The following is a 20,143-nucleotide window of genomic DNA, read 5'->3' on the forward strand; positions in this document are numbered from 1 at the left end:
TGCGAGGGAAGACGGAAAGAATTGGGTTTGTTTAGTTTGGAGAAGAGAAGACTGAGAGGGGACATGAGAGCAGTTTCAAGTCCCTAAAAGGGTGTTACAAGGAGGAGGGAGGAAAAATTGTTCTCCTTGGTCTCTGAGGACAGGCCAAGAAGCAATGGGCTTAAACTGCAGCAAGGGAGGTTGAGGTCGGACATTAGGAAAAACTTCCTAGCTGTCAGTGTGGCTAAACACTGGACTAAATTGCCTAGGGAGGTTGTGGAATCTCCATCCCTGGAGATATTTAAGAGCAGGTTGGACAGACACCTGTCAGGGATGATCCAGGTGATACTTGGCCCTGCCGCGACGGAGGACCTGATGACCTCAAGGCCCCTTGCAGTTTTAGTATTCGATGAAGTCTGAATCTCGTATATTTCTCTCATCACCGTTTTCAGGCCGTGGTTTTTAACCTCGAACAGGCCCCATCTCTGTTGGTGCAAATTGGCATCGCTCCTTTGGGGCTGGGTTGATTCCCACCAGCTGAGAATCCGGCCTCGTATCGGTACGACTGTCCTGACCTTTGGGAAAATAGCTTTTTGGAACATCCCTTCCTGAGCGGCCTGGTTGTAGTGCCCGGGAGCTACACGCATGGACCGGACCTCCCCGTGCTGATCCGGGTCTGTGCCTGCCCCCAAGCTGCCCCCAGTGCCATATAGGGAGGGAAGGGGAGGGACCGAACCTCCCTCCACCTCTGGGATTCGTATGGGGATGCTGCTTATGTCAGGAAGTGAGGGGAAATGCCCGTTTGCAGCCCTCCTCCCTCTGGCTGGGAAGGGCGCGGGGGCAGAGGAGCTCGGTACTTTCCTCTCACTCCCTGAGAGTGACAAGGGCTTCAGCTCCCCCTGCCCTTCCTGCACCCCCCAACACACACCCCCTCCCCTAACCACCTACCCTGAACCCCTCACACCCCCAACCCCGGCCCTGACTCCTGCACCCCTCTGCGCACACCGACCCTTGGCCCTGAGCTCCTCCCTCCCACACACACTGCCAGCCCCCTGCCTGGAGCCCCCCCCCCAACCTTCTGAGCCCGCCCTGCACGCCACCCCACACTTAAATTTCTTACAGGTACTGTTGTATCACAACCCCCCCGCCCTGAGGGCCCCCCCAGGGAGGGCTGTGATGTGACAGTAACTGTAAGAAATTGTAAGTTATTTTTTACCCCTGCTAATGGTTATGGGGGGGGGGAGGGAAGGGAGAGGAGAAGAAAGTGCCATCTGCCACCATCAACTCTCCTCTTTCCCCCATTTTGTGAATGGTCAAAACTCTTGGTGTCAAATTCAGGGCCCCTAACAAGCTGTCCACGGAGGGTGGGGGGGTCCTTCGATACTTGGGTTAATGGCGCCGTGGGAGAGGCTAAGACGGATGCATTGGTGGATTTCCCTGGTGCAGGAAAGCCCTGGTAAATCAGGACACCAAAGGCCTTCTCGCTGCTGGATGCAATTAGTGCTCCAAACGGGACAGCTCACGACTGCCCGGGCCGTCCAAAGGACGCAGGACACGTTGCCGTAGTGTTGGCATCCTGGGAGGGGAGCGAGTTCCACCGTGCATGGCCCAGGGACCCTGGTGCCTGGAGAAGAAAGGAGCTTTGCGTATGTGGCATCTTCGCAACTGAACGGAGAAGAGAGTCGTTTTCACAGGGGTTTATTGGCATTGGAGTTGCGGGAGTAACCCCGCCGACCAAACGGGATAGCTGCGATGGCTCCCAGCCTGCTGCCCTCCGCGTCACCATGGCAACGACAAGCGGCCTGCCCTGGCCCGGTCCAGAACCAGCCTCAGGGCTCTCCGCTTCCCGTCGCCACGGTGACGCGGAGGGCAGCGAGCTGGGAGAGGGGCAGCCAGGATGGAGCGGAGCAGGCCGCTGGGTTGTTCTGGCTCCCATGGCTGTGGTGAGGCTGATCCCTGGTGCCCGGCTCCCAGTCATTCCCTGGCTAGTGTTGCTCAGGGCCTGGGGCAATGGATGGAGTGAGGGCAGGGTGGGGGGCGGAGCAGAGTAAGAGCAGGGGGCGGAGCAAAGTAAGAGCAAGGGGCGGAGCAGAATAAGGGCAGAGGGCGGAGCAAAGTAAGAGCAAGGGGCGGAGCAGAATAAGGGCAGAGGGCGGAGCAAAGTAAGAGCAAGGGGCGGAGCAGAATAAGGGCAGGGGGCGGAGCAAAGTAAGAGCAGGGGGCAGAGCCTGTAGTGGGAGAGGGGGGTTGCCTTGGTCCCGGTCCCCCACTAGGGATGGCGCTGATGGGTGGCAGAGAAGATGAAGACGGGGAGCATGGGCGCATATTGCGATTAGCGAAAGGGGTTCTTCTCTGAGGTGGATCCCAGCTGTTAAGCCTCTTCAGTTGGAGTTGATTATCTGAAAGGAGAAAAAAACAACCCACCACATCAGGCTGCTTCCCACGCGTGGCCCCCGTCGGAGGCAGGAGCGACGCGGAGGCTGTGACGTCTCTAAGGTGGGAAGGCTGCAGGTGGCCAACTCGAAAATGTCAGCTCCCAGCCAAAGGTCCCAGCATCCTGACGTGCAGCTCTGGGGTTTGGCACAGACTGTGAGGAACAGCTGCTAGGAGCCTCACGCCCTCTGCAATGAGCCCCCTCTCCTGTGAACTTTCAGGCTACAAGGACGCTGGGGTCCCGTGGGCCAACCGCCTGTCTCACACGGGCCTTAGAATCTCACCTTTAGCCGGTGCCGAGCCCGACTTGTATTGGGCTTCCTGATTATTCTCTTATGCAGGCTAAAGATCCCATCTGGGAACCAACACTCTGGTGGAAACACCTTATATTGTACCCCTCACATTTTTCTGGCTTTGTATCTGAATGAGCATCGCTCAGATCTGCGTTATGCCAAACGGAGCAGCGGAAGATTCTGTGTGGACGGTAGGAAGCTTAACGCCGTTACCGTAACTGATGCATTCCTCATGCCCAGAACTGAGGACATGCTGGGCGTGCTAAGCTGAGCCAGATATCTCAGTGCTTTTGATTTACTGAGGGGTTACCGGCAGATCCCTCTGGAAAGGGAGGCACAGCAGAATCCACCCTCATCGCTGGCCCAGGGCTCTCTGAATTCACGGTGTTACCTTTTGGTTTGGTAAATGCAGGGGCGACCATCCAGAGACTGATCAACTGGTTTGTAAGGACTTATATAGATGGCCTAGCTCAGGAGTGGGCAAATACTGGCCCAAGGGCCAGATCCAGTCTGCCAGGGTCAGCCCCTGGCGGGCCCGCCCCCCATGGCCGTATTTACCTGCGCCTCCACAAGCATGGGGGAATCAGAGCTCCCATTGGCTGCATATCGCCATTCCCAGCCAATGGGAGCTGCAATCGCCCGTACCTGTGGAGGGGCAGGTAAATATAGCGGCAGCGGTCCACCTGGTGAGCCACCCTCATTTCCTCATTAAGGAAATCATGTGCAAACACTTGGAAGGTAATAAAGTGATAGGGAATAGCCAGCATGGGTTTGTGAAGAACAAGTCATGCCAAACTAATCTGATAGCTTTCTTTGATAGGATAACGAGCCTTGTGGATAAGGGAGAAGCGGTGGATGTCATATACCTAGACTTTAGTAAGGCATTTGATACGGTCTCGCATGATATTCTTATTGATAAACTAGGCAAATATAACTTAGATAGGGCCACGATAAGGTGGGTGCATAATTGGCTGGTTAACCGTAGTCAGAGAGTTGTTGTTAACGGTGCTAAATCCTGCTGGAAAGGGATAACAAGTGGAGTTCCGCAAGGGTCTGTTTTGGGACCCGTACTGTTCAATATCTTCATCAATGATGTAGATATTGGGATAGAGAGTACGCTTATTAAGTTTGCAGATGACACCAAACTGGGTGGGGTTGCAACTTCTTTGGAGGATAGGGACATAATTCAAAATGACCTTAGCAAGTTAGAGAAATGGTCAGAGGTAAACAGGATGAGGTTTAATAAAGAGAAATGCAAAGTGCTCCACTTAGGAAGGAACAATCAGTTCCATACATACAAGATGGGAAGCGACTGTCTAGGAAGGAGCATGGCGGAAAGGGATCTAGGGGTCATAGTGGACCACAAGTTGAATATGAGTCAACAGTGTGATGCTGTTGCAAAAAAAGCAAATATGATTCTAGGTTGTATTAACAGGTGTGTTGTAAGCAAAACTCGTGAAGTCATTCTGCTGCTCTACTCTGCACTAGTTAGGCCTCAGCTGGAGTACTGTGTCCAGTTCTGGGCGCCACATTTCAAGAAAGATGTGGAGAAATTGGAAAGGGTACAGAGAAGAGCGACAAGAATGATTAAAGGTCTAGAGAACATGACCTATGAAGCCAGGCTTCATGAACTGGGCTTGTTTAGTTTGGAAAAAAGAAGATTAAGGGGGGACATGATAGCGGTTTTCAAATATCTAAAAGGGTGTCACAAGGAGGAAGGAGAAAATTTGTCCCTCTTGGTTTCTGAGGACAGGACAAGGAGTAATGGGCTTAAAGTGCAGCAGGGGAGGTTTAGATTGGACATTAGGAAAAAATTCCTAACTGTCAGGGTGGTCAAATATTGGAATAAATTGCCAAGGGAGGTGGTGGAATCTCCCTCTCTGGAGATATTTAAGAACAGGTTAGATAGACATCTGTCAGGGATGGTGTAGACGGAGCTTGGTCCTGCCTTGAGGGCGGGGGGCTGGACTCGATGACCTCTCGAGGTCCCTTCCAGTCCTGGTATTCTATGATTCTATGATTTTATTGCCCACCCCTGAGCTAGCTGGGATGACCGCTAGGAGCTGCTGCAGGGCGCTGTCAAAACTCAAAGAGGCTGGGCAGCAAAGATCCCTTATCTAGGGCATTGGGTGGGGTGGTCCAATCCTTCATAGGCTTGGCAAAGTATTACAGGCGTGTGTGTGTGTGTGTGTGTGTGTGTGTGTGTGTGTGTGTTCGGCCGCGCGGCAGCCCCAATCACAGAGTTGTGTAAGAAGCACTAACTTACTCCACTGCTTTGGTCAGAGGCCTACCAGAAGGTCTTTGATAAGATAAAAACCACTTGAGTCATCAACCCCTGTGGTAGCCAGCCATGACTTTGATCAGACTTTTGCTCTGTGCACGGCCGAGGGGCGATTCTCATACACCCTCAGGAGGACAAGAAACACAGTGTTGCCCTCCTAAGCAAAATGAGGTCCCCTCCTGACCAGATTTACTCTGTCATAGAAAAAGAGTGTTATGCCCTCGTGTGGGCTGTCAAGCATCTGAAGACCCTACTTCATCTACAGGTGTTTTAGAATTCTGACAAACTATTCTCCATTAATATGGCTGAATAGGACCAGAAACTCCAAATTCCTAGCCCGCTCCTGCAAGAATTCTACTTGGAGATTATACATGTTACAAGAGAGGGAAACATGGTAGCAGAGGACTTGTTCAGAAAAGAGGAGATTGGCCACAGATTGCCTCCAGATTGGACAGCATCCAACCTTCTAGCAGTAAATGCAGGAGAGAGGTGCAGGATCACAGCCCCCCTGTTTTTGTCGACATATATTTTTGAATATGAAATTGCATAACTCAAATATCCTTTATGCAAAATTTGGCATGGAACCTGTCATTGAAAAGCTTGCAGTTCGCTGAATGTGTCTATTCTGTGTGTGTGCATGGATCATTTTTGGATGTGAAGTTTGAAATATGAAGCATACACCCATTTATCTCTCTAGTTGTGCTCATGAAAACTATTAGCAAGACGCAAGGAACTTAATAGCCCAGTGCTCAAGGCAATGATCTGTGAACAGTCCATTTCCCCCCTATAAACCAGGACTATGGTTGGTCCTACCAAGACATGTGACTCTGCCTTGCGGTGCTAGAATCTATCTTGAGTTGTGTGCTTTTCCATGGTGGTATGGAGAATTGAACAAGACATCCTGCCCTGGGAAAATTCTATATAAGGAACGGGAAGCAAACAAGGATGGTCTTCAGCTAGCTTCACAGACTGTTCCCCACCCTAAGAAAATACACAAAAAGACCCAGAAACAGAAGAACACCAAAGACGGGGTGGAGATAAACTGCCTAAAGAGGTTGTAGAATCTCTGTCACTGGAGATATTTAAGAACAGGTTAGATAGAAATCTCTCAGGGATGATCTAGAAGATGGTGCTTGGTCCTGCCGGGAGGGCAGGGGGACTGGACTTGATGACCTCTTGAGGTCCCTTCCAGTTCTATGATTCTATTATTCTATGCTGGACCCAGGTCAGAGTGAACAGCTCCAACCTGAAAAGAAGAACTAGGGTGAGAAAAATTCGATCTGTAACAATTTCTCTTCATGGATTAGGCTTAGCTGATGGGTTTCATTCTATTTTAGCTTAGTAACTGACTTTGAGCTGTCTGTCATCACTTGTGACCACTGAAATCCTCCTTTGCATCCTTAATACAATAACTTTATCATCAAATCCAGTGTAAATAATTGTTAATTGGCTGTGTGTGTGTGTGTGTGTGTGTGTGTGTGTGTGTGCATGCGTGTGCACAGAATAACAGCTGTGCATCTGTCTTTCATTGAGAAAGGAGGCAAACACCATACAAGCTTGCTTTGTATAGCACTTTTAGGCAGAGATGGATTTAACCTGGTTCTGGTCCCATTGGGGGCACTGTGTCAGGTCCCTGTGATCAACCCTGTTCTCAGTGTCTGTGTAGCTCTGCTGGGGGGCTGTTACCCCAACTCTGTGCCTTTGATGGGGGAAACCAGAGCTTCTGCCTCAGCAGGACAGCCTGGGTTGAAGGAAGCGCCCCAGAGAGGCAGGGTCAGCGGTAGGATCAGCCCATCAAGTGACAGTCTCAAGGAGACCTCTGTCACGCCTACTCATAAATAATTCCACAAAGGAAGTGGAAGGCACTCAGAGATCCCCTGAAGCAATGCCCTGCAGAGAAGCAGCTCTTGGCAGATTCAGCCTCGGAGGACAGATTGGTGTGGAAAACACACATGGCTCGTGCCATAGATCCATGCGCGGTGAGCGTTTCTAGCCACGCTCTTCTGCATTTAAGAGCCACACGTCCTGCCGTTGGCTCGGAACAGCTGATCTCATCATAAGAAAAGCATTGCAAGCAAGAATTGTCCAGTGGGGCGTTTCCTCATAGCAGTTCCCCTTCCAAACAAAGCCAGCTTACATTACTTATCCAGGAAATGTAGGCAGATGTCCGGGTGAACACCGTGGGCTTCTGGTAGACGTTACAGCCGAAGATGGAGACAAAACTGGTAACTCCATGGACGTACCACCTGCCATTCACTTGGCAGTACAATGGGCCCCCCGAATCACCCTGCAGAGCAAATCCAAAAGGGCAACACAATGTGACACATATTGCAACAAACAGCAGTGCCCTTCCTCACACTTTCCAACAGACAACCTCCAAGCGCCTCCAAGGCTCCATGTCTTCCTCCCTTCCCCAGGGAAGTCAACAAACTATGAGCGAAAAGAAAGAAAGACAAGAAGAGAGAAAGAAAGAAAGAAAAGAGAAAAGAGAAAAGAGAAAAGAGAAGGAAGGAAGAAAGAAAGAGAAAGAAAGAAAGACAAGAAAAGATAAAAGAGAAGAACAAAAGAAAGAAAGAACAAAGACGAGAAAAGAGAAGAAAGAAAGAAAAGAGAAAAGAGAAAGAAAGAAAGGGGTGTACGGGGATAGACAGACAGACAGGTCCTCCAAGGAGATACTCCACAGTTACCTGGCACCCAGAGGTGATGCCGTCCCCACCAGCGCACACCATGGTTTTCTTGACTGTATCGCCCCAGTATGGTGGAGTGGAGCAGATTTCATAAGACACGACGGAGACCAAAGCTTGCTGCAGGATTGCAGGCAGCTCTCCGTTGGCTGCGCAAAACACAGTGGAGACCTGGGGTTAGTTGACAAGGAAGGTGTCTCCTGTGAAGTTCTGGGTGGCAGGATCAGACACAACAAACTCCAGGACCTAGGATCCCTTTTCATTTTCTTATTCATTAGCCAGCGTCTCATCTGCTAAACGAGCTTTGCTGCACTAATCCCGCCCCTATGATGGAGTCATGGCTATAAAACTTGGCTGGGAATTTGCTTTCAATAATCTCTGAAGCTGGCGATTGGAGTCAGTCTGGATTGTTATGGAGAAGTCTCAGGATCCCCAAACAACAGGCCATTTCCCGGGCCTGATTCTGGGCTCCTTTCTAGCAGTGTAAATGGCATGCCACTTCAGTGGCATTACCCCAGTGTTAAGCAAGATGAGAATGAGGCCTAGACCAGGCTGAAATTTGCTCTAGTCTGGTGCAGTTTCTGGAAAATCAGGAGGTTCTAGAGGCTGCAGTGAGGCTGGGCTCCACAATGAAAGGGGAGTGCAGGAGAACCCCATGTTAGAGCTGTAAAATCCCGTTTAATTTAACCCGTTAACTGATTAAAGGGAGGGGAGAGACAGACAGAGACTGCTCTCAGTGGTAACTCTGCAGGATAGCCCTCTCCTGTGCTCGCTGCCCCCAGTGGTGAGCATGAAGGTCATGTCCCTCCTCTCTCTCCCCCTCCCTGTCCATGTGATGGAAAACAATCAAATTCCAGGCACATCCCATTGTCCTGGCACAACCAAACCTGATTTAAGATAGAAGAGGAAGCTGGGTACCAAATTTGCTGGTCCTAGCTCTTACCACTTAGGAGAAGTTCTTGCAGAAGCAGACTCACAGACAGACACAAACCTCTAAAACATACGTATATAGATGACAGCACTTACTGCTGGTCAAGCCCCAGCCGGTGATGTAGCAGGGATAGTTGTTTGGCAGAACCTGGCCTGCTCTGGGCAGAGCGCCCGGCTGCACGTAGTCGTTCAGAGTCGCGCTCTGGGAGAGGCGGAGCAGAGCGATGTCGTAGCTGCGGAGAAACAAAGGAAGTTGCACCGAACGGCATTTGAGAAATGAGAGAAAATTGGTGGCTTTGAAGTGATTCCCCTTCTAGCCGACGGGCAGGCTCTTCCACTGACATCAAGGCTGGCGGGAACCCAGCCCAAATCAAATGGAAGAAAATGGGAGCAGGCGCCTAACTCTTAGCTCTTTTGAACAACTGAGTCCTAATGTCCCATCCATAGGTCTGTGTTGGTCAATTTCACAGTCATGAGGCTTTAAAAATATGACACGTGATGATTTCAGCTATTGAAATCTGAAATGACATGGAGTTGTACTGGCAAAGGTCCAGATGCAAAAAGGAGTTGCGTGGCAGCCCGAAAGTTATTGTGAGGGGTGGGGTTTGTGGCACCATTATCCTTATTTCTCGGAGTGCTGGGCAGCTGGGGAGCAGCGGCTGCTGGCCGGGAGCCCAGCTCTGAAGGCAGAGCTGCCGCCAGCACCACTGAAGAAGAAAGGATGGCTGGGTATGGGGTTGCCCCCCTCACTTCTCCACTGCTGCCTGCAGAGCTGGGCCCTCGGGTCAGCAGCTGCCAGGCTCCGGGCGCCCCGCTCTGAAGGCAGCAGTGCAGAAGACCAAGGTGGCATGGTATGGTATTTCCAGCCTGCCTTCTGAGCTAGGGGCCTGGCCCTCCCCCGCAAGGCCTTTTCGGGTCAGGAGCCCTCGTTTGAGACATGCTGGCCTCCCCCATGACATCTAGGGTAAGGTAGGGTAAGAGCACAGAACAGACCAGATTTCACGGTCTGTGACGCATTTTTCATGGCTGTGAATTTCTCAGGCTCAGAGGTTATGGGGGGTCCAGTGGGGCTGAGGGCTGGCCTGGGGGACCTTGTGCTGCCCACCCCTGCCCTCACTGGTGGTGGGAAGCAGAGCCATCTGGTCGCTCCCCCGTTGCTTGGGGAAGGGGGGAGAGGAAGTAGCAACAGGAAATGGAGCGACGTCACCCTCTGTGAGTACGGGGTAGGGCGCAATCCCTGCTAGTCCTTGGGGCCCCATCACTCAGGGTGTGTGTGTGTGGAGCAGGGACACATGGGGGGTTGTCCAAGGCTCTGCACCCCCTAGGGAAGGCCCTGCGTAAGGTCCTACCCATGAAGAACACACGGAAAGGGCTGACTTCTGAGTCCCTTCCTCACACCCGTGGAAGGACAGTGCAGGGGACTGAATAAAGACCCGGCACCGGGCCTCGTCTTATTAAGCAGATGCTTGAAAAGGTAGCAAAGTACCTGCACTCGTTGCCAGCCTAATGTAGGAGCATTGCAGAGCCTTTGGGAGTCTACCTCCCCATCAGCCAGTCGGCCAGAGGCGGCTTACTATTACCCGAGACGGTGTGCATTGGAAAACACCCAGGCCCAAACCAGCCAGGGTGCCCGTTGGAGCTGTATGAAGACACCGGCCCAACTGGAGTCCGCTTTCACCATTTCCAAACATGGTTCTGCCCAGGCCTCTCTCCCTCCCCCGGCTCTTAACCCTCCTCTTCTGGTCTGAGCTGTGCTCTCGGGCCAGCCAAGGAGCCTGGGAGTGGGACCTGCTCCAAAGATGGTTTCTGATGCCACTGAAGATTTTTGGACACAGTTGATATCGGGTGCCCCCTTGGGTGGTTCTTGGGTCATTGAGGTTCTCAGATGCAGGGAGCTCCAGGGGCAGCATGTTCTTATTTCTTCCCCTGGGTCACCGTAGATGGGAAATCAAGCCCAATTGGTGGCCGATGGGATACGGGAAGCGTCTTACCCAGTGGCTGCATTGTTCTTGTCCCAATATGGGTGGATGAACTTTTTCCCCACCCTCAGATACTGCTCGGTGCCGTCGTTTTCATTGAGGTTGTGTTCGCCGACCACCACCCGGAAAGTCAGGGCTCTAGGGAGACGAGGAACAAGCTGTGACGCGTGGGAAGATGCCTACGTGGTGTCAGCCCCCCCTTCACCCGCAAGTCCTGATGGCATCGTGGTGCCATTGGAATGTGAACTCGTCTTCCTTCCTCTAATTTGGAAGGGAAGGGTTCTGAACATAATGTTAGTTATTAACTCATCTATAACTCTTTTGAGCAGGAGATCTTCACTGTCATTATATATTTATCCTTGCAACATCTCTGAGAGGCAGGAAAGTATCACTGATCCCATTTTACAGATGGGGAACTGAGACAGAGAGAGGCTAAGTGACTTGCTTGAGGTCTCACAAGAAGTCAGTGGCAGAGTAGGGAACCAAACCTTGGTCTCCCAAGTCCTAGACTAGTGTCCCAATCACTTGTCCATCCTTCCTTGAGTAGGAATCACACAGATATCACCCTAGTGGATCCAGGAATTCACAGAAGCCTGAGAACAGGCTTCCAGACAGGGTTTGAATTATTAAATAGATACACGATAAAAAGTAATAAAGTCTTATCTGTGAGGCTAGAACTAGCGGCTCTAGAAGAAAGTTCAAGACCAGTGTTTCTTAAACTGTGTTGTGTGGCACACTGGTGTGCCGTGAGGCAGTCGGAGGTGTGCCGCAGAGAATAATGGAGTTCAAAATGGCCCACCTTAAAGGGGAAGGCAACCTTTTTTTTTTTTGGCTCAATAACTTTCCCCATAACCCTTTTACCCCCCCGACTTTTTTTTCTCCAAAAAAAAAAAAAAAAAATCCTTGGTGTGCCTCGTAAAAATTATTATTATTTGGTGTTCCTCAGTCTCAAAAAGTTTAAGAAACACTGTTCAAGACACTCTGAGATGGGCAATTAGTGAAATAATTGGATCCTAAGCTTTCGTGTGCAACAACCCACTTCCTTAGATGCGGAAGAGAAAAAGAAAGACAGAAAAAATAAAGGCTACAGAGATGGGAGTGTGACATTAGTACTAAGTAAATCAGAATGGATGTGACTCCTCTCCAGCAGCAGGGACAAGGTGAGAGTCCCTGATGGGAAATTACCCATTGTAATGCGAGAACTATTTCATGTGTTTGTTTAGATCGGGGTGTGAGAAAAATCAGTCAGGGGCTGCACTCAAATGAAAACAAAACCCAAACCCTCACTGATGTGGCACCCGCCTGAGAAGGGGAAAACACTCCCCACATTCGCCTTGCGCAACAGAAGGGCCCAGGCTAGTAGATCAAGGCTGTGTGTGTATAAGAGGGCCAGACCCACGTAAACTGGGGGGGTGCATCTGGCCCTCAGGCCTGAGGTTCCCCATCCTTGGTGTAGACCTTGATTCAGGGTTGCAAGTTGCCATTGTCAGACAGAAAAACATCAAAACCCGACTGCAGAGAGAAACTGACGAGCTGGAATTCATTTGCGAAAAGCAGCTGTGTGGGGGTCACAAGGTTATTGTAGGGGGTTGTGGGACTGCTACCCCGCCTGGTCCACATTATAACCACAACCACATTGCAACCACAACATTACAACCATTACTGCCTCCAGCTGCCCAGCTGTGAAGGCAGCGCAGAAGTAAGGGTGGCAAGACTGTGAGCTCCCGCCCCAAATAATCTTGGGATCCCCCTGCAATGCCCTTATGGGTCAGGCCCACCAATTTGAGAAACCAGTAGGGTAAAGCACTGGAAAGGCCAGATTTTATGGGAAGACCTTGGATTTCCCAGACTGTGATGCATTTTGCATGGCTGTAAAATTGGTAGGGCCCTGCCCATGAAGATGCACGAGAGGCAGTCGAGAATGCTGCCGGCGTAGAACCGAAATCCCAGGCTAAGGGACGGGGGAACCCAACTCATCCTCTGCTAAAAGTGCCCAAGATCAGCTCCGCTTTACCCCTGCGTCTATCTATGTCTGACCACGGCCCTCCCCAGAGTACAGTCTCCTGTGTGCGCTGCTACGTCCGCCACTGTGGTCTCCATTACCTGCTCACACAGTGAGCTGCAGTGACCACCCAGTTCGGCCTCAGCAACGTCCCGCCACAGGTGTGATACCACTGTCCGCCGGAATAATACTGCAGGGAAATCTGGATTCGGGGTGACAGAAGGGAGAGAAAGATCGAGAATAAACACAGTAAATGTCAGAACGCCACTCTATACCTGCGTGGGACGCCCACACCTCGAATATCATGTTCCGTTCTGGTTGCCCCATCTCCTAAGAAGATGCATTAGAAATGGGAAAGGTCCAGAGAAGGTAACAAATAGGATGAGGGCTTTGGACCTGCTTTCACATGAGGAGTGCATAAAAAGATGTGCTGTTCATCTTAGACAAGAGACGATGAAGGGGTTGTAGGACAGGGGTCTATAAAATCACGAATGATGTGCAGAAAGAGTGTTATTGGCCTTTCATGTAACACAAGAACATGGGGGTCCCCCCACATAATGAACAGGCAGCAGGTTTAAAAACAAACAACAGGGAGCACGTCTGCAGTGCAGTGTCAACCTGTGGAACTCCTTGCCAGGGGATGTTGTGAAGGCCAGCACTATAACTGGATTTAAAAAAAGAATTAGGTAAGTTCACGGAGGATAAGTCCTGGAGGCTATTAGCCAAGATCATCATGGATGCAGCCCTGTGCTCTGTTTGTCTGAGTCTCACTGCCCTTTTCTGTTCATTCCCCTTGAAGTGTCTGTATTGGCCCCTGTCAGAAGACAAGATGCAGGGCCAGGTGGCCTGACTCAGCATGAAAGCAGAGCTGCATCGGAGAGAAAATGCCTCACAAAGGAAGCAACCCAACTTGCCAGCCCAAAGTTAACACGCATCAGGGGCACGGAAAAACAATCTTGCTTCTATCTGGACCAGGCTCATCATGTGAGTTGGTTTGAGCGCTGGGCCATGGTTTATGGACTTAGTCTATGCAGAACATGACCCGAGGATAGCTGGGATGTAGCTACTGATTGGCTGGGACTCTAGACACATTATCTAGGGGGTACCTCCTCCCCCCAGTCCTAAACAAGAAGCTAAGTACCAACTGGTGAGGGCTGGGGTCTGCATGGAGGCTTTCTTCACAAAGCTGAACCGGCAAAGTAGCCATGTACCAAAGCAGTAAGAGCAAAGACTAGAGAGGGCCTGTTTAGATGCTTGTCCTCCCTGACGCCACACAGCTCCGCCACCCACGACAGGGCTCAGGAAGAGATGGGTCCAGCTATTGATGTTCAATATCAGTCTCTGGATTTCCCCAGGATGGGAGTTTGAGTCAACCCTTCCATCAGGGGGTATTCCATAGGCGTTATGAAAATAGGGTTCTGAACAGGGCATAACTAGAATACCCGTTAGGCGAGATTCCAATGGTAAGCCACAGGACGTGTGGTTATAATTTGCCGAATGTGGCTCTCCCATTTGTATGCATAGACCCTTCCTGTATTTGAAGTTAGAAATATGAAGTATAAACCTGTATTACTAATGTAGTCCATTAAGTGAAGGCAATTAGTAGTCCTCAAGGAGCTTAATGGCCCAGTACTCAGAACAATCATCTGTGAATAGACTGGTTTGTCCTGTAAGCCTGGGAGGAGGGACCACGGTTGGTCCTACCAAGACATGCGGCCATGTCACCTGATGCTGGGAGCCATCTTGGAGGCTGCCCCTTCCCACCGAAAGTCGGAATAGGTTTAAACTAAGCAGTGAGGATTCCTGGTGAAGGAGGAGTGAGGTAATGCAGGTTGTGAGTGCCCCCTGGCTACTCCACCCAAGGTGACTGCTGGAAACATCCAAGAGTAAACTGAGGGAAGGTTTAAGTCCAGACTAGCAGCCTTTCCAGTCTGGGAACAACACTCATCAGAACAACTGAGGTGAGATGTCCCATGTAACCAGTTTCTTAGTGTATGATGTGTCGTTTGCGGGCTCTGTTTTATTTCGTTTAGCCACCTACTTTGTTCTGTCTGCTCCTATGACCACATACATCCTGCCTTTTATAAATCTCTTTTGTTTATTATTAAATCCAGTATAAGTAATTGCTACCTGGAGGGATAAGGAAGGGGTGTGGCCCTCTCGGTACCCCTCCTACCAGAGGCCACACCCCTTCTGCCAGAGGCCACGCCCATTCCTTCCTCTCCCCCCATATAGAGTCAAGCTCAGCCCCCACTCCAGGTTACTGCCCTCAACACCAGTGGGTGGCATGGCCCCACCATTCCCAGGCAGCCTGAGCAGCTGGGGCAGCCACACCATGGCCCCAACCCTCTTAGGCAGCCAGTAGGGAGCGTAGGTGCTTTTGGGAAGGCAATGTCTTCCCTTGCCTACATCACCCGTTGCCCAGATGGCAGAGGGCTGTAACCCCGGCTCTGTCAGTGCTAGAGGAGGCTGGAGGCTTGGCCCAGCAGGGCAGAGTTGAGGGGCCCCCAGGAGGGCAGGAAGGTGGGCTCCACAGTGTCTCAGCACATCAAGTGACAATCCCAAGGGGGTGTCTGGGACGGAAGCCATCACACCTCCTTGCGACCCGCTAAGCGCATCTCTGGCAGGCCGCGGTGGGGGTGACATGCACGTTGTAGGACACAGGGCTGGCAAAGGCAGGGACGTCCTAAGGCAGCGGATCCCAACTTTTTCCAGATGGGAACCCATTTTGACAATTCCGGAAGACTTGGTGACCCAAGGCAATTCAAAAACGGGGGGAAATGGGGGGACAAAGCCACCTGGGGAGACACTTGGTGACCCTTTTGAAATGTAATGGTGACCCGTATTTGGGTCGCAACCTATAGGTAGGGAAACCCTGTCCTAAGGGGTCCTATGCAGGACTATTACATTGGTGGTTGTACCATCTCCAGCACCAGGCTAGGGGGGATTTGGGTGGGGTTAGGAGGATTCGGGGGGACTTAGGAGGGACTGGGGGGGCTAGAGGGACTAGGGGGGGTTAGGTGGGATTTAGGAAGACTGGGGGTTAGGGGGCATTAGGGGGACTAAGGGGGACATAGGGGGTTAGGAAAACTTGGAAAACTCGTAAAACTCGCATGACTTGTAAAACAGACAGGGATCGGCAAATGGCTTAATTCCCACTCAAATGGCTCGTTCACGGGTTGGACAGTCGGCTACTAAAACTCTGGCCCGCTTTGACACTTCTAAATGAACTAGCTCCTCTCGAGGGGAAGCAGAGCCAGCGAACAGGGCTACGAAGAGGGAGGTGGGCGGACATTAAGACCCAGGGGTGCCCCAAATTTTCAGCTGCCCTATGCAGCTGGGTATTCTCTGGATGGGTAAGGACAGCCAGGGCTGGACCGAGCCATTCCTGCACCCCAGGCAGACAGGTTAATTGCACCCCAGGTTGGGGGAGGGCGCATGTGCGGCCCAACCCCTGCCCGAAGCGTGGGGGAGGGCGTGCGGAGCTGGCGGTGGCAGGACGCACGTGCCTGGCCCGGCTCAGCCTGGCTACTGCCGCTGGCACGCAGCCCGGGGCCACTCGGGGCAGGCTGAGCCTGGTTGTGCAGGGCCCCGTAGCCACGGGGGGAAGGGCACTGCTGGCTGGCGCTGCAGGGGTTAACGCGGCCCACGCCCTGGGCGGCTGCTGCAGGGTGGCCCTGGGAGCTGCAGCCCGCCATCTGGGAGCCAAGCGCCCCCGTAGGTTGGCGGCCCGGGCAGCTGCCCGGCTAGCCCATGCCTTAATCCGGCCCTGAGGACAGCGTTGGGCAAAGGCCAAATTCCACATAAATCGTTGCTTCCGTTTGCGATTCAGCTGCTATTTCCCCTTGAAAGCCACTAACCTGAGCTCTCAGGTATTCTGTGCCCCGTCCCCCTCCGCGCCTCTCCCTCCCGGAAGCGAAGGTAGATGGAGCAGGGATTTAGAAGCAGACACTGTACTCACCTGCGACGGCCAGGCTCCGGGCTCGGCGTCCGTTCCCCCAACGACACGCCCGCCGTCTCCCCACGGCTCATCCAAGCCGTGTCCTTCGGGAGCAAAGGAGGAACATCTAGTGTCAGCGTTGCCGTTTCCACCTCAGGGCACGAGCGTGGAATTGCTTTTGCTCCCCGTTCTCCCAGACAACATCTCCTGCCCCGACTCCTCCGAGAAGGGAAATGAAGGGCTCCGAGCGGCAGGAACCCCGCTTTAAGCATGAAAGGGCAGATGTTCCACCTTACGCAGCACCCCCAGTGGGAGGCGGTTTTCCAGGAGAGCAGGACACGCGCTGCGTGGGGACCTCTGGAAAGCCGGAAGTGGGGAACGTTGGGGCAGAGCAACATTGAATATTACGGGGCCCTCGGGGACTCAAAAAGAGATCGACTGGTGGAGACCAAGTGGGCATATTCGCTCTTCTAGGGCGACGGAGATTGGTTTTGGACCGGGCCGGATGAAGACACGCCGAGGCGCGAAGCGACGTCAAGGTTGGGAGCATTCCCAAAAAAACGAAGTTTAGTCGTTTTTGTATTCCGAGGGCTTCTCCTAATCAAAGCTGTCGCTTCCTTAGCTGGTGTGGACGCCCGGTGTTGCCCACGGAGAGGGCTGCCTAGTGCACAAGGGGGCAAGGCCAGCCCTAGCAAAGCACATTTCAGGGAAACCTTCAGTCCTAGCCGCCACTTCGGTGGAGCGGCCTTTGCCACTGGCTGTTCTAGGGGTGCTCCTCTGGCTAGCGTGCTGGGGGGGTGGGGGGGGGGGAACGGTCATTTCCCAGGTTCCTACAGTGCCAAGCAGAACAGGTTTCCAGCCCGGTGGAGCCCTCTAGGCCAGGGGGGTTTCAAACTTTTTTTCCCTTGCGACCTGGTTGCAGAAAACGATGGGTGTCCACGATCCAGCAGAATTCCGTCTTTTGGCGGGAGTGGGGGGGGGGGGGGCGGGATAAGGGGTTGGGGTGTTTGTGAAAACTTTGCCTAGGGGTGTGGGCAAAGATGAGGGAGTTGGGGGGCAGTCTGGGGGTGGGGCAAAGGGGTTCAGTATGGAGACGGGGGCTCTGGGGTGGGGTACAGGGAATGCAGGAGGGGTTGGGGTGCAGGAGGGGTCTCTGGGTTGGGGGCTCAGGGCTGGGGGTGGGGTACAGGGGGTGCAGGTTCTGAGGTGTTGGGGTGCAGGAGGGGTTTCTGGGTTGGGGGCTCAGGGCTGGGGATGGGTACAGGGGGTGCAGGTTCTGAGGTGTTGGGGTGCAGGAGGGGTTTCTGGGTTGGGGGGCTCTGGGCTGGGGTGGGATACAGGGGGTGCAGGTTCTGAGGTGTTGGGGTGCAGGAGGGGTCTCTGGGTTGGGGGCTCAGGGCTGGGGGTGGAGTACAGGGGGTGCAGGTTCTGAGGTGTTGGGGTGCAGGAGGGGTTTCTGGGTTGGGGGCTCAGGGCTGGGGGTGGGATACAGGGGGTGCAGGTTCTGAGGTGTTGGGGTGCAGGAGGGGTTTCTGGGTTGGGGGGCTCAGGGCTGGGGGTGGGATACAGGGGGTGCAGGTTCTGAGGTGTTGGGGGTGCAGGAGGGGTTTCTGGATTGGGGGCTCTGGGCTGGGGTGGGTTACAGGGGGTGCAGGTTCTGAGGTGTTGGGGTTCAGGAGGGGTTTCTGGTTTGGGGGCTCAGGGCTGGGGATGGAGTACAGGGGGTATAGGTTCTGAGGTGTTGGGGTGCAGGAGGGGTTTCTGGGTTGGGGGCTCAGGGCTGGGGGTGGGGTACAGGGGGTGCAGGTTCTGAGGTGTTGGGGTGCAGGAGGGGTTTCTGGATTGGGGGCTCAGGGCTGGGGGTGGGGTACAGGAGGTGCAGGTTCTGAGGTGTTCGGGATGCAGGAGGGGTTTCTGGGTTGGGGGGGCTCAGGGCTGGGACGGGGAGGCGTTGGGGCACAGGCTCACCTCTGGCGGCTCCCAGTCAAGCTGCAGGGGGGTGGCGAGGCAGGTTTCCTGCCTGGGCCGGCACAGGGGGCCACACGGCTGCTCCCACCCCAGGCTCCGGCTCCCCACTGCCATTGGCTGGTTCTCAGCTGGCTGCCCACACAAATGGACGGCGCTCGGGCTGGGATTGCAATGAGGCCGGCTTCATCGCTTGGCTTGTTTTGCTTTTTTATCTTGAGAGCGTAGGAGCTGGATCTGCTGTGGCCGCGTCAAGGACCGAGCACCGTCTGCCGTGCCAGGACAGGCAGGGACCTGCCTTAGTACCCCCGCTGGGTCACCCCGGGCCTGACTTTCCACGCCCCATACTTCGGAAGGATCACCGCGTTAGGTGCTACTGCAGCCTGCGTGTTAAGCAACTAGAGTTCCTTAGCACCAGAAGGCCAGCCGCCCGGCACCTCAGGAAACCCCACTTACCCCAGACGACACAGGCAGCGAGGAGGAGTAGTTTCAGCATCTCGAGCGGATGGGAGAGACCGGCTCAGTCGCTTCTCTTCCTCCAGGCACCTGGGTCTTGTCTCTGGGGTTGAAGAGCTACGCCTAGTGGGAGGAGAGGCGGGGAAGAACGGAGGGTGATTCAGCAACACATCTTGAAAACAGGCGTGGCTCCTTTCTAACCTAGCCTCGTTCTGCGCCCCAGCAAAGGTCAAGGCCGGCACTGGCAGCCAAGGCAGCAATCAACTCGGTGGCACGTGCAAGGGGCTGTTGGTTCCCAGCTGGAGAACGGGCTCCGAGACTCGGGACGTGCAGAGCCGTGGAGTTAGGGGAGGGTGTGCCCAACAACCCAACTGGGGACCGGTTTTTCCACCTGGGCACCTCTCCCGTGGAGTTTGGCAGGAGTCGGGGCAGCTGAGGTCCAGAATTCCATGTTGCAAAGTTCTGGGGTCTCAGGACTCCTGCCGCAGAGCCAAGAGGGGCCGCAAACCCTTTGGGGGCTCGGCTCTCGGGGCTGTCCGTCTCCGAGGGAGGCCACACGCCTGAAACAACTGTCTAAGGCCGTGGTCACCAACCAGTCGATCGCGATCTACCGGTAGATCTCAGGGGCTCTAAGAGTAGCTCTTGAGCCCTCTCTGAACTGCGCGGCTGCACAGTACATTTACATTAGATTTCCTCATTTGAGGAGCAGCTACTCACCGAGCAACAGCACAGGTGAGTAGCTGTGAGGAATAGTGGGAGCTGGGAGGTCGGGAGGGCTGAAACACCCCAGCCAGCTGACTGTGGCTTTCAGCTGAAAGCGGCTGCCCCACGCTCCAGCTGATCGGCGGCTTCTCCTCTGCACCTGCCCACGTGGAGCTTGGTGCACCCTGGCTGAGCGCCATGGCCAGCTGGTCGGGCAGCCACTTCTCTTCCCTCCAGCCCGGCTGCCCTGCGCTCAGCCCAGGGAGGCTGCGGCTAACTCCAGCTGTGATGGAGCAAGCTTCCCAGGCTGAGCGCAGGATCACTGATGCCCATCTGATGGACTGTATACAACTAGCAATCTCAGACTACAACCCAGACTTCAAGACACTGGCAGATACTGTTCAGTCACAGGTGTCACACTGAGACTTTGTTATTGGAAGAAAAAAATATATCATTATCAATACTCGATTTTAGATTTACAAAATAGCAGAGAACAAAA

The 20,143-nt window shown here is 53.4% G+C and overlaps 1 protein-coding gene across 1 annotated transcript; it reads right to left on the reverse strand.

Moving 5' to 3' along the window:
• Window positions 1-1,667: 1,667 nt before the first annotated feature.
• LOC102454481 (chymotrypsin like elastase 1) lies at window positions 1,668-19,122 on the reverse strand. The gene is made up of 8 exons (XM_075901680.2): window positions 18,943-19,122; window positions 16,543-16,625; window positions 12,683-12,783; window positions 10,592-10,717; window positions 8,697-8,833; window positions 7,674-7,819; window positions 7,124-7,273; window positions 1,668-2,378 (listed from the first exon to the last, which is right to left on the reverse strand). Exons 1-8 carry the CDS (start codon window positions 18,980-18,982, stop codon window positions 2,361-2,363), a joined length of 801 nt encoding a protein of 266 aa, XP_075757795.2. The 5' UTR covers window positions 18,983-19,122; the 3' UTR covers window positions 1,668-2,360.
• Between the last annotated feature and the right edge of the window lie 1,021 nt (window positions 19,123-20,143).

Source organism: Pelodiscus sinensis, chromosome 31 (assembly GCF_052426305.1).
Source record: "Pelodiscus sinensis isolate ZL-2025 chromosome 31, ASM5242630v1, whole genome shotgun sequence".
Taxonomy (NCBI): domain Eukaryota; kingdom Metazoa; phylum Chordata; order Testudines; family Trionychidae; genus Pelodiscus; species Pelodiscus sinensis.